This window comes from Photinus pyralis, unplaced genomic scaffold (assembly GCF_008802855.1).
Source record: "Photinus pyralis isolate 1611_PpyrPB1 unplaced genomic scaffold, Ppyr1.3 Ppyr1.4_LG8, whole genome shotgun sequence".
In the NCBI taxonomy this organism is placed as follows: Eukaryota; Metazoa; Arthropoda; class Insecta; order Coleoptera; family Lampyridae; genus Photinus; species Photinus pyralis.
This window is the reverse complement of record NW_022170819.1, coordinates 23,308,572-23,326,701: the sequence shown is the minus strand read 5'-3', so window position 1 is coordinate 23,326,701 and position 18,130 is coordinate 23,308,572. Positions and strand designations below refer to the sequence as shown.

General features: G+C 35.8%; 1 protein-coding gene across 4 annotated transcripts in view; it reads right to left on the bottom strand.

Annotated features, from left to right (window-relative positions):
• The window catches only part of LOC116179660 (histone acetyltransferase KAT6B-like), a 44,863-nt gene that overhangs the window by 13,119 nt on the left and 13,614 nt on the right, over window positions 1-18,130 (bottom strand). For 3 of the 4 annotated variants that reach the window (XR_004147012.1, XM_031499470.1, XM_031499469.1), the window contains 4 exons: window positions 14,242-14,446; window positions 13,966-14,191; window positions 12,574-13,916; window positions 2,602-3,258 (listed from right to left, as the gene is read on the bottom strand). Coding sequence is in view for 3 of the 4 variants with exons in the window: in XM_031499470.1 (XP_031355330.1) it covers window positions 2,602-3,258; window positions 12,574-13,916; window positions 13,966-14,191; window positions 14,242-14,446 (2,431 nt within the window). In the remaining variant the exon portion in view is untranslated. The remainder of the gene's footprint in view (window positions 1-2,601; window positions 3,259-12,573; window positions 13,917-13,965; window positions 14,192-14,241; window positions 14,447-18,130) is intronic. The other variant, XM_031499471.1, reaches the window with a different exon arrangement.

Here is an 18,130-nt window from a genome sequence, read left to right as displayed (position 1 = left end):
ATCGTATAAATATTTTGTGTGAATTTACTTGTCCTTGCAAATTTCATATTTAGCGCCTCAGATTTAGTTCTCATTTTAGTCATACCCATTGATGGCGCTGCAGATGTTTGCTTCAAGTTTTATATTAGATATTATACGACGCTAGCAGTCCAGGTTTAAATGGTCGAAGGGTAAAGTTTATACGAGTTAATAACCTAAGGAGCAACTACAAGTCAACCAGTCGGTAAGAAAAATCAACATCAATGGCGTAACCAACGTGGAGGTAACTATATATTGTGAAACATCACATTACCTGAAACATAAGTTCTTAATGATCTTTCATACTTCAATTAAACGTATTTGATAGCTAAGCTACTATGTGAAGACAAATTATTTCCATGGAAAGTAAGTGTCAGATTTAACAGTAAGATGAAAGGAGGACCACCATTGTATTGTAAGTTTTATTAGTTATCGGAGAACCACTGGAACATCTAATGGCCGTTTATGTAACGAAGCCCCTGTTCTCGTATAGGAATTATATCAGAATTAATGAACACCTGGTACTTCAACGAACTCAAATGGGGTTTCTTTATGAGAAAACGTAGCTTACGGACCTGTGTTTGCTTTCTAGGAGTCAGAAATAGAAGGTTAAAGTAAGGACCTTAATTTGTAGCGCCGTTTGTAGCCGTTCCCGTAGAGATATTTTAATTATCCTTGTAGTCCTATGAAATATTGTATGATTTCAGTTCCTTTCATTCATTAATAACCGATTTTAGTTTCCAAATAATAAGACGAGCATTAAAACTGCAAGTTCGTGCACTTTATTTATTATCGTAGACCTTTTACGATTGACTCAAAATTCCATGTAACAACGGGCATTACTGGCCTACAGAATTTGAAAATTTTAACCCGGCCAATTAGTGACCATAATTAACAGTGTTGCAGCAAATTTCATATGATTATATTGTGCCTAGTGTCAATAGAAGCGCGTTTAATAAATATATACTGCTCACCGTAAGTATCTGAACACCCAGTGTACTTTGGTCCAGTTTGATGAAATTTTTAGGACAGTTGCATTTATTTAGAAATAAGAAACGATGAAACTTTGAAAATAATACAATTACAACAAATTCAAATAACAATAATAATGTGTAGATCATCCACTGTTTCTTCGCATTCAGCTACTTGCCTGGGTACACTTCAAATTCACAGTTTGATGCTAGCCTGTGATATACTATCCCAATATTATAAAAGACCCTTTTGAAGATCATCTAAACTGTTTGCAAGTGGTTGTAAAGCCTTTAGATTATGACCCATCATATTCTACAGGTGTTCGATTAGTGATCCATCCACTTTGGATCATTATTTATGTGCAAGTATTAAAAAATGGATTGCGCATGCGCAGACCGCAATTTTTTTAATGGAGTTTTAAGGGGTTGCAATTAAATAAAGTTAAGACCAAACATTAAGAGAAAATTACACGGTTTACATCATTGGCGCTGAGGTACATGTAGTTCTCATGGGAATAGGCAGGTTCAGCATTTTTTAATTGTAACTGAAATCCAGAGATTTTCTTATTAAAAAACGATTTTGGTGCAACATATTGATATTTAAGTCCGCTGTAAGCATTTTAAAATCAAGGATCGGCGCGAAGCAAGAAAGCGTACCTGCGTGCGAGACTAGACCGCGTGACGTGAGTAGCCAGAAACATTTGCCGCCGTGCTGGCAGAGTATACGAATTCATGGAAATTGGTAACGATTTATTTATTGTCTGCAAATGGTGCAAGGTTATTAAAAACACTGATTCGCATAATTTATCCCATGTTTCAGATTTTTGATTAATTTTGCACAACACAATAAATAAATTCGTCCCAGTTTACGTGAATTCGTATACTCTGCCAACGCCGCAGCGGCAAATGTTTCTGGCTACTGACGTCACGCAGTGTAGTCTTGTGTACAGGCACGTTTTCTTCCTTCGCGCCGGCCCTTGATTTTGAAATGCTTTCAGCGGACGTAAATATCAATATTTTGCGCTGAAATTTTTTTGGTCGTTTTTTAACAAAATCTCTCAATTTTAGTTAACATAAAACAAATACCAAAAAGTGGCGAACCTCCCTATTGCAGTGTTAATATATCGGGTAATGTGTAGCATTCATAGCATTAACATAGTTCTGAGCCAATGAAACAAAGAAACGCCGATTTGCTTTTTTTTAATAGAATTGATAGCTTTATTTATTATTGGTCATCTTTATGATCGTGATTATGGAATTCTATGCACAAAAGTTTATCAACAAATGTCTTCTTCCTGTCGATCTGTGACAATGTCCATTTTCAAAGCAATTGGTATTTTTTTTTAATTGAGCTTTAGTGATAGAACAGAAAATGACAAATGTAACACCTTGCATATTATCCTTGATCACTCTCTACCTGTTGATCATAAGAAATAATAACATTTTCTCAATAGATGTATGGTTCACACATTGTCTATTAGGGGGCGAGTCGCAATATCTGTTGAATTTTAAATTGAAAAAAGAATTTCAAAAAATATGATGAGAAGTTTCAGTGAACGCATATTACTTTCAAAAATAGTGTGAATTAAAAAAAATAAAAACATATACTCACTGAAATCAATCAAAAATCTTCCAAATCCCTGCCGTTGGTACTGAGGCATCGTCATAATACAGGATACATTATACTTTTGCAAACAATGTTTCTCTTTGGAAAAATATCCGACCAAATGACAGCCTTTCTTGTCGTTCTTCGTCAGTACGTAAAACAGAAATGGTTCGACGTCATAATATAAAGTCTTGTGATCCAAAAATAATTTCGCGAGCAGGCACAGATTCTGGCAATATATTTTGTTGACGTTCCCGTCCACCTCGAACATTGACAGTTCGCCGCATCTGTATATCTCGGTGCCGGGCGGATGTCGCCAAGTGCACTTATCCTGATGCCTATCCAGAACCGCTTTACTCTTCGTGTATTTCAGGCAGAATTCGCACAGGAATAATTTCGGTAGCCTCGCGTACTCCTGGGGAAACGGGCTGGAGTACCACGTCTGAATGTCGTACATGCCGAACTCGATCGCCGCCGGACATCTGGCTTGCGCCGCCATCGCCTGTGAGGGCGAGGTGAAGACCGTACCGTTTGAGCTTTCGGTGTTGGGTAAGGCGATGGTAATCGGCGCCGTAGACGAATTTGCGCGATCCCGAGTGTCTCGAAATACGTCTACGTCTTTGGTGGTCACACCTGGAGGTAGTGGCGGCATATTGAAAACACCTGGAACAAGTGTTTTTAAATTACTACTTCTCGATTAGCAGGCGCCGAAGGTGGTTAAGCGTGGTGGTCAATGTTAATGAATGAAGAGGTGAAAGCAATAAATGTGAATGTGTGTCAAACATGCATTTGGTGTAAATTTGAATGGCAGCATGGCATTGCCCAAACTAGTGCACGGCATGAATGACCATGTGAAGAGTTATAATTAAAAGTGGCCATATGAGATTCACCTCACTTAGTAAATGAACAAGAAACAATAGAATTTGTTAATTTGTAACCACATCTCCCCTCTTGAACTTTTCAAATAGCTAGTACTGGTAAATGTGTACAGGGTGATCACAGCGATTGTGCCATTTTTGATTTTGGTCCAAGTTACAATCCAAAATGTGAGCTTTGAACATACCTATAGTTCACAACAAGTTGTAACCACACAAATACAATAAAATTCTCATTTTTCAGCAGACCATAATCACTAGAAAATTAACCACAAATGCGATTAAGCAGCTTTCAAATAGTTAATTGATATCCCGAGGGCTACACCTTTTGGGCAGAAGTTTCTAGTTCGACTATTGGAACAACTTAGAAGTACTAGTGTTGACCACAAAAACAAACAATCTTATCAAAGGATATTAAAAACATGTCACCACAAAGTGATTATGGAGATAACTGTTCCGTAGATGGTTACAATCTACGCTATGACTGGGAACACAATTGTTGAGTGCTACAAGACCGATGTGATTGTCCCAACAAATTGTTTTGAGTTATAAACAAGGCGAAAATTTTGTCTGGAACACTGAATATATCTTCAAAACAAAAAGCTTTTATGGTATGCAAAATTATACAAAATTTGCTACTATTCTATGTACTTTGAATTTGGTCAGTGGCGTACCTCTGCATGATCAAAGGGAGTCTATTATCGCCGCCACAAGAGAAGAGCCCTGCGTCATCATCTACAAGCGTGTGATTTAAGATTTAAAATCAAAGTCAAAATAGTTCCGTAATAATCCATATTAAAGTTGTTGAAAAATGTACTAGATGGCGTAGTTTCGCAAAGGTTTAAAAAGAGCAACAGCAAATCCCAATTCAGCTGTTTTTGTTAAAATGCAATAAAGAACAGGAAAGTTGAAAAAAAACGTAGGTAAAAGAAGAATGACAAAAACGAAGAGCAAAAGAGGTTATGGAAAATTAGAAAATAATTAGGAGTATTACGACGTTGGTCAAATCAGCATCAAATATGCATGTTAAACTTGACAAGCGTTATAGGTTATCTCTTTTCATTACATTTAGCTTTTCAAAAGCGCACGTCTATTATATCCCAAGAACTTGTTTCGGTCTCTGTCCTTTTTTGGGTTGCGCAAATTTTTGAGATGTAAGTATCAACACCTTGGATTTATGCATTCGTACATTGATGACGCAGGGCTCTTCTCTTGTGGCGGCGATAATATATATTTTTTCATTACATATTCAAAGAGTAAACTTTTTTGGATCTAGAAGCATAAAAAACTTACACATCAAATTTAAGAGAAAAACTCAAATTAAGACAAATAGTTTGTTAATTGATTTCATAATTTCACTAGTTGTATCATGTTTTATGGTGCCATACTAAAAAAAGAAAAAAAGTTCATTCTTAATACCTCACGAAAAATAGTGCTCCCCATTAAATACCGTGGCCCTCTTAGTTCTGCCACTATAAATGTTTAAGCATGTAGGCTTACTTAAATTTATTTAATGATTTTTGATAATAATAATAATAATAATAATGCTGTTTATTTTGCAAACAATGCTAATTGACATAACTAACAAAAGAACAACGTTTTTTTCAACGCCAACTAGTGAATCAATTAAATGAATTAACGCAACACTTTTCCTAATTTTGAATTTTTCTCAAATTTGATTATACAATATAGGAAGTTTTTTATGCTGCAATATCAAAAAAAAAATAAGCCCCTCTTGACCATGCACAAGTAGGCCTACGCCACTGACCACAAATTTAAAGTACGTAGATTGATCGCAAACTGTTTTTTGGATATCACAAAAAGCTTCTTTAGATTTTGAATATATATTCAGACAGTGTTCACTCTGTATAAAGCATACAAGTACTTCATTAACGTCCAAAAAAATTGCTGGTCCTTTACACACCTCAAAACTTCTGATACAGTCTTAACATACATACAGGGTCTTTCGTTCAAAGGGACAATTAAATGGGAAATCCTCAAACTTACACGCAAAGGTTCTAAACGATTACCTACCTTTTTAAAATAGTGACAGTTTTCTTACCAGAAGTAGCCACCAACTTCCATATTTTAAATGGCAGTCTCCATTTTTTATTCAACATTTAGATTCCCTTTTGAAAATTAAATCAGTTTACTAAACAACAACTATGGCCATCTTTGACTGTTTTCGAGATGTTTGTATTTTAAGAAAAAATTTGACAATGTGTACTTTTGACGTAATTTATGACGGAAATTTGAAAAGAGTTCGATAATTTTTTTTTTGCCTTTATTTTTGAGTGGGCGGGGTTTCAGCCAAATTTTGAATACAGGGGTGGACTTCTTCAACAGCGGATGAAAGTATGGTACCAGCAAAATGGCGCTCCGGTCCAGAATTATAACGTAGTTTGGAAGAAACCTTGAGATTTTGTTTGAAGGTAGGTGGTTTGGTAATAATGGCTCCATAGGTCTCTGGATTAGATGCCATTTGACTTTTTTTGTGTGTGGGGGGGGGGGGGGGGCAGAACAAGCAACAAAGGAAAATAGTTGGAACGAGTCCATAATGCCTTTCGATCCTTAACATTGGAGAAGCAGCAACAGAAAGAGAGATGGCCATAGATATTGACTACTAAGACCCTTATTTTCAAAAAGGAATCTAAAATAGGGGTGTATTGGAAGTATAATCGGAATTGTTAGAAAACTGCCACAATTTTAAGAAAGTTCATGGTCGCGAACCTTTATGTGTAGCTTTTCTACGTTCCCATATAAGGATACTTGTCCCTTTAAAAGATCCTGTATATGAAAAAAAAATTAAAAAGATCAAAATGTTTTGCTTGGGGGCCAAACCTCAAAAGTCAATTTTTTTCCTTTACTTTTTCTCACAACAATGATAGCACATATAAAAATGAAACTAATGCTTAAGTAGGATTTCGGGTATACACTTTCCGTTTTGGAAAACCTTTTTCTGGTGGCTTTTACCATTACAAAGTGAGGTGGAGGTGAAACTACTCAAGTTAATAGGGGTTGCAGATGGACCAGATATTCAAGACAGCAAAGGAATGAAATCAATATGTCATAAAGTGGTTCGATTTTAACTCGCCCGAATATCTACGGCAGTCATCGGAATTTTCTCGATTTCTTTAAAGCACGATGATAACTCTTTAATTGCGCATCTATTTCCCATCATCTTTTATGGTTTCCGAGATTCCCATGATAGAAATTTTTAACTTGGACACAATGTGTATAAAGATAGACAAATAGGTAATGAAAACAGCAGGTAACTGAAATCAATAAAAAAGTAGCTTCTTGATTTTCATTGAAACAAATTTTTCTTGTATAAAAGAAGATAAACACAATAGTTTTATATAAAAAAAAATGCTTGAGCAGCGCAGACAAAAAATCAAATTTCAGGGTTAGGATAAACAGATCTACAGAGCGCTAACACGTTGTTTTCATTTTGAAACAATTGCAAAATCAGCCCACCCAACTTAGCTTTAGCGCATGTAATTGTACCGCAAATACACACTATAAGCGAGACATAGTAATCTTAAGAACTGCAGCTGTACATTATCGAAAAATGTGCGATGTACAGGGTGAACCAAAGTTAAACGACAAATACAGTGTTCAAAAAGAGCGACGTATCCTGCAATGTAAAAATTCATTTTTTGTAATAGTTAAATGTTTACGTTGATCATTAAAAAATTAATCAAAAACAAACTAGGCCAAAAAAAAAATGAACTTTAAGCGGTTAAAAGTATGCAACATTTTTGATTTTCTTCTGCAAAACGTAATACAGAATTTTTCAGTTTCTGCTACAAAAAAAAGGAGTATCTCCACCCCTGTACCAGGTTTCCCCTTTCAGTGGCAAGATTTAATTATTAATTACCTCAAAAAACACCTTTTTATTTTTTGAAATTTGTTCAGTAAACGAGACTAATTTTTTTGAATTGGAGAACGCATGACAGCATTGAAGCCACACCAGCAATACAAACACTACTGCAAGTCCTTTTGGATGCTCAACGGGACAAAATTCCCTCAGCATGCTACCGATTACAGTGACCCCTCCCCCATGTTTTTTTTTCCAAATTAGTCATTAAGCTGATTAGTTTGACAGAACTGATTGATTTGGTCATAATTTGTTTCCGATCAGTCACCTTGGTTTCCAGACTAATTTCAGCCAATCTGGTATATTTGGTTCTTTTTAGTTGCTATACTAAATGTTACAGTGACTCTACAGAAACAGCGTGGTCATACAGTGGTTTTCTAGGTGTCTTAACCAAATACACAGAAATTAACGTGGAAATTCTGGAAATAGTATTGCAACTATAGTGAAATTTACCAATTCGGTTAAACCAATTGGCTCAATGATAAATTTGGAAAAAAACATGGCCTATGCCTACATTATTGCTATACATTAATAAACATATCCTTAAAGTGTATGCGTGACCAAACTTTCACTCAAATCAAATGGATTATGGATTATTCTGACAGAACTTGGATTTTCAATTATGGCTCAAACTTAAAGATATTCCACCCGCATATCAACTTAGCTGTGAAAAGAAGTGAGAATGATCACATGCATAATCCGATAATTCATTTTATTTACAGTTTTTGTAAACCAAAGCTCTAAACGAAAATCTTTGCATTTGTTACTTTTTTGATCTTTGACATATCCATCACCCCATGCAGTGTGTAAATCAAACTATGGTCGTTCCTGTTATTTTAGCAGAATTGATGTTATTAATATAACATTTGAGTAAAAACAAATTTTCGGACAATGATTATAAAATTATTTAAATGGTAACCTGTATATTCTCCATTTTCGAATTCTACAGACAATTTTACATCACGTGTAAAATTATCTTTTTTGGCCATTACTATTTTTAAGTGGGCGGGGTTTCAGGTAAGGTTGTTCTACCAACACAATCCACCATACATTTACAAATATCCATAACCAAACCCGCATTCGAACCAGGGGCCCCCAGTATCGCACCGGAGCTTCCTCTCAATTGCGCCATACGTGTCGAAAATTAGTTGTAGAATCCAAAAATGTAAAAATATACAGTGTACCATTTAAATTATGAAATGCATAGCCACTTCCTATTAAACCGGAAGTAAATAGTATTCAACTTGCTTTTATTCTTAGCATCCACCAAAATTTTAAATCCAGATCACCAATTCCAGTTACAGGGGTGAACCCAGTTTAGTTTACATTTTTACACATTGTATAAATGCTACCACCATATATTTAAATATACTTATTTTGGTATGAACAACATTTAATGCCCACCCTTAATTTATACGCACACAGGGTGATCATTTTTCACGTCTCACAAGGGGATCTTAATTATCTTTAGACTCGGTTAGTTACATTAGGACAAAGTTACTAAATCTTTGTTAATACTTTATATTTGTTTGCGTTGTTTATTGTTTATTATTTTTTGATACAATTCTTCTCCTAAACTCATATTGCTTTCTCTAAAAAGCATTATGCGGGTCACTCTGTAATTATACTGCATTCATTATAAGAAGGTAGTAAATGGCGCTGTGTTTAAAGATAAACACACACAGGAAAAATATAAAAGGGCACCAAATTATTGTAAAGTAGAAATATTCAGCACTACGAACAGAAATAAACCTTTGACAATAACAGCTAATGACACTTCGGCAGTTTAGTTGGCAACATAAACTAGCACCTTACAAAATTGACCAGTCGTTTTATGTTTCATTGTAATACTGACTCATGTTTTAACCAATCACAGTCAAGGTCAAAGCTTCCCTATGCTTTCTACCGCTACCTTCTTAAAATGAATACAGTATAGGCGCAAACCTGTTGAGGGCACAGAACAAGAGAGGGATAATAAATAAATAAATTGCTTTCATCTTAATTTTCAGTTTGTCTTCGTTGTAAAATATGATGTTCCGCCATACATTCCTATGAGACTGGTTTAGTGGAGGTTAAGTGCAAGAGCAGCAGCGCTGAACTTCGCCTCCACGGAATTATTTGTATACAGGGTGTTAATACTAAGCGGTTACAGCCGGAAACGGCAATTAGAACTCAACAAACAACTTTTCTTAGTCCCAATTTTAGATTTGGTGCCCCGGTTCCAAGTTGTTGGCGTTCTTTTTTTTTCGAAAAATCGTCATAACTTCCTCATTTTAAGGACTATGGAAAAAAAAAAACTTTCAAATTTTCAGAACTCTCTAAAACATTTGCATTTGCAATTATTTTTTATTTTGTCCAATAACAAAATATCGATTGATCAAAAAATTCAAAAAAGCACTCTCTGATAACCACCCCATCGATTTTTGAAAGCAAAACATTTATATCCCTACACCATCTGTCCTAAACATTTTTTCAATTTCGGTTTTCAAAATGCCCCCCTCCCCCCGGAAGATAGATTGAAAAAAAATGTTTAGGACAAATGTTGTAGTAAGTAGTGTAGTGATTTTATAATGTTTTACTTTCAAAAATCAATGGGGTGGTTATCAAAAAATGTTTTTTTGAAATTTTTGATTGATCGCTATTTTACTATTAGAAACCAATAAAAAGTAATTATAAATACAAATGTTTTAGAAAGCTAAGTTGTGAAAATGGTTGGTTTTTTTCAATAGTTCTTAAAATAAGGGAGTATGACGACTTTTCGAAAAACAAAAAAAAGACCAATCACTTTGACCCGGGACACCAAATCAAAAATTCGAACTAAGTTGTTTGTTTTAATGAGTTTTAATTCCCGTTTTCGGGTATATAGACTTACTATTAACACTTTGTATACATAGAGTAATGTTTTCTAACACAATAAAAAAGCTTATTATTATTATCAAATATAAACTTGAGCCTTAAGATGAAAAGAGATTTGTCATAAATGAATAGAACGAAATATTCTAATTTGCCCTATAACATTAGACATTGGTTAACTGTAACTGTAGTTTTTCTGCTATTTGGGGCACATACAAATCCAAGAAATCAAAGATAAATGGTGTAACTAACCCAACTTTGATTTACATATTGTTGTGTAAACTATTGGGGTGTCGTTTCTCTACGTTGAAACAATGCCGAAGATCAGAGCGAGCCACCTTGTTGTTAACGTAATTTCGATCTGAATATCGGAAATAGCAATTAGGACATCTTGTATATTCAAGTTATTTCATTAAAACCTGGGAATTTTTTTATTTCAAATAGACACAGAATTTGTCATTTTAATGTTAGTTTCATATTGTACATTTGGTCGGTAATTGTGTAATTCATTTAATTCTATTTGTTGTATTTAGTTTGTATGATAAATTTAAAACGAGCACTTAGGGAACATTTAATCAGATTTTTACGTGAGTTTAAAGTTTTATCTGGTCACGTGTTAATGAAAAGTTGTTATTGGACAAGAATTAATTGGCTTTTCGACAAACAATGGGTACTATTCAGTATGTCGAGACGTGGACTTACCTGAACGATGAACGGTAACTTCTGGAGAAAGTCAACAGTTGGTAATAATTGGCACCCACAAATTTGCCGATAATTTACCTCACTGTTATATCATAACCTAACATTTTGTGTCTGTCTAGAAGGTTCAATGATTATTAGAGCAGCGATATTTGTAACTGCCACTCGAATAAAATTCATCATCTTCTAATAATTCTTGTAAAACAATATCCATTTTTTCTCAGGACGGAATTACGATACAGGACGATGAAGCACGGTGTCAACAGAACCGTTCAGGTACATGTTGACGTTTGCTAATCAATCAATATAAGAAAACACGCGTGACAGTTGCGTCGGCTGCACGTACCCAATGTCACGTGCGAGATAAGCGATGCAGGTGTTTATCAGTTCTGGCAGTGTAGAGAAATTTTCAAGTGTAGTCACGAATGTGTAATAAAAGACAAGTTTTACCATTCGAGTAGAGACAAAGTTAAGTGTTATTGTCTTCGAGCCAGTTGTATATTAAGTTAGTTTCTGAGGAGAATCTATTAGATTCGTGTTAAAGTGTGTGCTTCACATATTTCTTGTCCTGACCAGAAGGATTATTATAAACAGAATTGTGGGTAATTTTAGAAATCTCTTAATTTGTTTTTGGTTCGACCGTTTGCAAACAGGGTGTGTTGTATTTCAAAGGCACTGTCAGCCTGAACAGGATTTTTTGTGTATTTAATTTTTTTTTTCACGATGCGTGTTAGAATGAATTCTTGTAATTTTTCATTATGTGTCAATTTGAATGCCAGGCAGAGTTTTATTTTTCTAATTTCTTTTGTTATTTCCGATTTTATTCAAAGTTTGAACAGTGATTTCATTGGAATTTACAGAATTTGATTGCGAACTTTGACTTATGTCAATGTTAGGATTTTTTTGTTGGGTTGGAACCCAGTTGTGACCTGCGGGAGAATTTAAAAGAAAAAAAAATTCTGTAATTTGAGGTAGCTAGGTAAGTGTCTGGTGGGTGGTATAGTGACTGCATACCATTGCACACAGCATTATTAAAACTTAGAACAAGATTGTTTGCATTTTAAGGCCCGGCTTAGCAACTTTGCCCCAACTCCAACTCCACTCAGTACCAGACATTTGACGTGAAAAATGGGCATCCTGTATTCTACCTATAGAGAAATGAATCGAAAATATTTATTGGGTCACAGAATATAATTTTTAATGAAAGTGTTATTTAACCTAATCAAGTCTACCTTGAACCATTAGGTATTTACTATTTGATAAAAGACTATTGCATAATCGTATCGATTATCATGATTACCCGCAGATTACCTATAAGAATTGAATGAATTAAATGATCCAAAAATAATCAGTTAATCAATCAATTAACTGATTTTTGCACAGCAAGCCAACTGTACAGTAGCTATCAATCAATATTTGTTAGTCTGCAACAGAACGCTAAAAATGTTTACAAAACATACCCATTGTTTTCTTGTTTCACTCAAAATGTGATGAATAACACACACAAAACATCAACTCTCACACATAGGTGCCTCAATAATACTCCACGTGATTGTTAACTTGGGACAGTAAATGACTTACTGTTGCCGTGGCCATAAATTTAAGGTGTAGAGGTAAGCGTTAGAAGGATAGAAAGGAAGCAAGTGTAGTTGGGTTGGAATCGGATCTTACCCGTGCGATTGTTGGTAAGTGGCAGCAACGAGAATTGACGGTTTGCCTGCGTAGCTTCGGCAATTAGATTTCGTTTTTTCATACGAACATCCTCATGTAATGTTTTATTGGAGAGGCTTGCCGTATCCAACCCAGCTTCACTCTTAAGTAACTTCCTACGTTCTAATTCGTGCCTTTTTGAGTTAACTGCCGTTTTAACCAAATTGGAAGGTGTCATTTGTACACTCTCGGAGGTAAGGACTTTAGCTGAATGCGGGAATTTGTGGGATAAGTGAGCGACTTTCGTTTGCTTAAGACCGTCACTGCTAACAACTTTTATATCTTTTTCCTTCACTTCCGGTGCATCAGTCTTTTCAACTTTAACGTCCCTGACCATTTCCATTTTCACGGCATCATCAACTGTATCACTCAAATCAGTTTGACTTTTAACAACCTCGGGCTCTTTCTTCCGCCGAGTTGGATTGTAATTTGGAGAATTTCCAGACCTAGAGCGATTAAGGGTTGGTGTTGCGAAAAGGTGAGAGAGACCGTCGAATAATCCTTTTAGCTGATTTATACCGGCAGATCTACCTTTTTCGCTTGCATCCTCATTTTCGGAATTTTTGGTCTTATCATCCGATTTACTTACGTCGAATGGCGTCGTTCCTTGTGCGGCAGCCGCAGCAAACCCCCATACGTCTTTGTTGTCAATACAAATTCCTCCAACTGAACCAAAAGTTTCCGGCTCTTTTGGCGCGAATGGTAATTTTGAATTTAATTTAACGATATCTGATTTTGGTTTTGAGGAGGAGTCGGAATCGCTATCTGAACTTGAAATGTCGCTACTACTGGCACTATTACTTTTTTTATGCGAGCTGACTTTAGTACTTTCAGAGCAATTAGAATCGGACTCCAATAATTCTTTGGTTTGGATTAGCCTTCTTCTTACATTAGCACCTTTGGATTTTTTAACGAGCTTATCGGTTATCTCCGTGTTTTTGCAAACTCTTTTTTGCGATCCCTTCTGCATTTTGGAGACCGTCCTCTTTTCGCTCGGACCTTTTGGGTCGCCGTTACTGACGGGTGAGACTTTTTTGTCGCGTTTCTTATCGGCATTAAAAGCCGATAGCCTGAAGAACTTACGCTTCTCTTTAGACATGCGGTCAGAGGTTTCAAGGCGGTCAATGGTAGGAGAGGTACGAATGTCGGAAGGGTGGAGATGAGAACTAGTGGTGGGGAATGGCGTACCCTCGTGATCGCTGTTATCACTTTCGCTAATTTGCGGCGCCGCGTTTTTACGCGAACTTCCCTTAGGGATTGGCGTAGTAGAGATCGGTGGATCATCCGCGTTTTCCAGACCGTTTCTGAAAACCAGAAGAGGTTAGGTTGCGCTCATAAACCGAAGATACTTACTTTTTGGTTTTCTCTTTGATTTTTTCCCGCACTTTGTCGATCTTCTTTTTAACGTTAGTTCCGGACTTCGTTCTTTTTGCTTTTGTACTTTCGTGATGCGTTAAACAATGCCGACATCGCCAAGGACACTTTGGTTTACGTTCCGGAGGAGGTTCTAAACAACTCATGTGGTAAATTCGATCGCAATTGCAACAACATAAAAGGCAGGTTGAGACGTTCACTTTTTCTGAAAATTTCGTATTTAAGTTTGTCAACGCACAGTCATTTACAACGTACCACACGAATTACATGTCCTACAATCTTCACAATACCATTTGCTTCCTTTCGCTATAAGTAAACCAAGCTCTGGGCCGCTATTTGTACATGACACATGTACGCACGACCCACAACCTGAACAGGCACTCAATTTTTCAAACAAACCATTGCTATTTTTCGCTTCCGTTCCCAAACACTCCATACATATCGGTAGGATACCAGTGGTCTACAAATATAAAAAGATACACTGTTAATAAACTCATAAAGAGCGTCTGAAAAAGCGGCGGAGCATCTCGGTGTGACCCCACGGAGTCATTGGATTTGACCCATTTTCAATTGGCTTGTTACATGCGGCATATAGCTCAACTGTGCAAAGTTTGAACCGAATAGGTTCAAGAGTTTGCCAGAGGCAGAGAAGCGTGACCCTACGGGGTCATTGAATTTGGTCCATTTTCAATAGGCTTATTACATGTCGCATATAGGTCAACGGTGCAAAGTTTGAATCAACTCGGTCCAAGCGTTTGACAGTTATTGTGTTCACGGACAGACGGACACCATCGACACCCCTATAAAGCTTGCATCGTTTTGCTCTGCCACTTAATAGGGTTATCTAAGTCGCTCTAACTGTTGCGGAAATTAAGTGTTGGTGTGTTAATGAAAGGTATGGCGGAAGTAGAAGCCTTTCCAGGCCATGATAACCTTCTATTTTTAAAACGTTTATACCACTAACCTAGTAATAATAGATTTAGATTCAAAGATTTTGGTAGAGAAGGCTGAACATTTTAGATTCAGAATAAGTAGATAAAAGAGTACCCTAAAATATCCCATTTTTCCAAAATCCAGGTTAAAAGTACATCAGGATCAATGTGTCGTGCACATCAGTTTCTACGAAATAAACCGCACATACATTTCTTACCAACCATTGACCCTGCCTTGTGAAAAAATATCTAATGTAATCTACATACAGTCTGCGTCAAATTAAGTCTGCACTTACTTGTATGGTTAGAAATACGGTTAAATTATCAAAATTGTGTATTTTTTCTACTGAACTCAAATCAGTAATTAAAAAAATAAAATATCGCATTGTTGGGGTAATAACAAAAATCCGATTTTTTTTATAATATGGAACACCCTGTATATTTCATCATATGTTTAAGTTTTTTTTGCTAAAAGATATGCCATTTACGCATTCTGAAAAATGTTGTATTTTAGGAAGCTACATAATTTTTTTTCAAAAAAATTCTACTGGGGCATTACAATACAGTGTTCCCCCAGATGGAGTTTATTATACGTGTAACATTTTTTAATCTCGTTTTGATGTTTTGGGATCCCGGTCTGAAAAGAAAAGCACATTTTTACTTTTTAAAATCCAAGATGGCCCTGATAATTGAGAAAAAAATAGTATATTATATACCAAGGGACTAAAGTGTGTGTTTTAATCCCGAGGATGCAGATTGTTGCCCGAAACGTAGGTATATATACGCTATTTTTTGTACTCCGGTAATCAGCTACGGCAATTTCAATGTTTAAGTGCAAATTTGAAAAAAAAAATTTGATTGATTGTAGGATCAATATACCTGGTAATGTCAAATTGTGACCGTATAACGATAAATGTCAGTTTGATTTAAAGATTCTAGTTTAAAACTACGACGTACAAATGATCGTTTAAACCTCTGAAGAACAAGCTATAAGGAACCCTACTGCCTTCCAAATTAAAAAAGATATATGGAAAACGGTATAATAAGTGTAAAATATGGTGAAAGAATAAATATGTACAGGTAGCCATTAAGCATTAAATTGTGTTTGACAATTCAACTCATGTATAAAAAATCGCATAAGCCGCAGTGCAATTGTCACTTTGACAGCGGCAAAAGTTACCTGCAACTTTTCCAGCGACAAATGCACTAGTGGTTTTTTCACTTATTCATTTTCGAACCAATAATCGCATTATCCTTTCCCATATGACTAGTTTGACGTCTGTCAATAATTGATTAATTTGGTGAATTTCTTGTTCGTTAAATTGTCCCGCCGAATTACACTCGAGGTTTGTATTTAAACCGAGTAAATTTGGGTTGTGGCAATTCAAATCTGTTTCCTTTTAGCAATTGGACTCGAAAAACTGTCAACCTAAAAATGCTCCTCCTGCGGTGTCGCATTTTTATTAGTTGACAGTTTTTCTCGTCTAATTACTAGGTAACAGATTTTCATTACCTAAACAACCCAAATTTACTCGGTAAAATACAAACCTCTTGTGCAATTATAAGTGACAATTCAACTCATGTATAAAAAATCGCATAAGCCGCAGTGCAATTGTCACTTTGACAGCGGCAAAAGTTACCTGCAACTTTTCCAGCGACAAATGCACTAGTGGTTTTTTCACTTATTCATTTTCGAACCAATAATCGCATTATCCTTTCCCATATGACTAGTTTGACGTCTGTCAATAATTGATTAATTTGGTGAATTTCTTGTTCGTTAAATTGTCCCGCCGAATTACACTCGAGGTTTGTATTTAAACCGAGTAAATTTGGGTTGTGGCAATTCAAATCTGTTTCCTTTTAGCAATTGGACTCGAAAAACTGTCAACCTAAAAATGCTCCTCCTGCGGTGTCGCATTTTTATTAGTTGACAGTTTTTCTCGTCTAATTACTAGGTAACAGATTTTCATTACCTAAACAACCCAAATTTACTCGGTAAAATACAAACCTCTTGTGCAATTATAAGTGACAATTTAGTTTGTACTGTCACTTTTAGTCCCGCGTCGCGTTTTTCTCCAGGGAGAAAAAATTGCACTTTAGTCCCTTAAATGAATGACAAAACACGTTGATTTAGTTCACGGAGTACAAAAATAATTTTATGTTTAAGGTAAAGTGCCATTTCGGTCAATAATACGGCAACTATTATTAAGAAAAGTTAGAATATGAAATTATGTCCATATAGAATGTCAGAAAAGAGCATTCCATGAGGCTGGTTATTCAGTCATCTTAGAACCTCCTCATCTTTTTGGAATTGATAAAAAACGACCTGATGTGAGAACTTTAACACCTTGGATGGAAGGACGATGTCTGGCATGGGACTTTACTTGTGTTGATACCTTATGTCCTTCATATCTCTTCTCCTCGGTGAAGAAAGCAGGTTCTGCAGCCGCTTTAGCTGAACGCAGAAAATAGTTAATTTGTTTCATTAGTACAAAAAATGTCAGTTTTCGAGACGAGGAAGACAGTTGCTGGACGACGCGTTAGCGTTGCTGGACGACGCGTTAGCGGGGTCCAGCAACCTTCCGAGTCCCAAAAACGCATTTTTGGTACGAATAAAACATAAAATTTTTTCTCCAACCCCCTTTACTTCAAATTAGATTCGAATTTAGATTCAGTCACAGTTTCACTACTATAGTATAAGAACTTCTGCTTTCTTGTCCTCACGTGTCATGCCACTCTAGTTTTTAGGTTAACTTATAACCTATTCGTTCTGACTTCTTACTTCTCACCTCTCGCGACTTTGTAGGAAGCAAATCTTGAGGTAGCATGTTCTGCCGTTTCTATAATCTCTGGCGGAGTGCAATCCATGTCGCTATCAGTTTCAGTCATTTTATTGTATACACAATTAATATTGTTATATTTTGTATTGGAATAAAAAACTTACCATACAGTTTTTTAATTAAAATTAATTGCAATTAACTTTTTCAAATTTTGAATTCAAAATGACAGATAATAGTGCAATGGGTCTGAAGTAGATGGCGTTACGCGCGACGGCGAGTTGTATACGTATTAAAATTACGTTCATCGAATATGTAAATTACGTTACACATGGTTTAAATAAAAATAGCGAGCGTAAACCATTTTCAATACATGTACATACGTATAGGTAACATCATTATTTGCATTGAATATGCAAAAATATTTGATTTGTA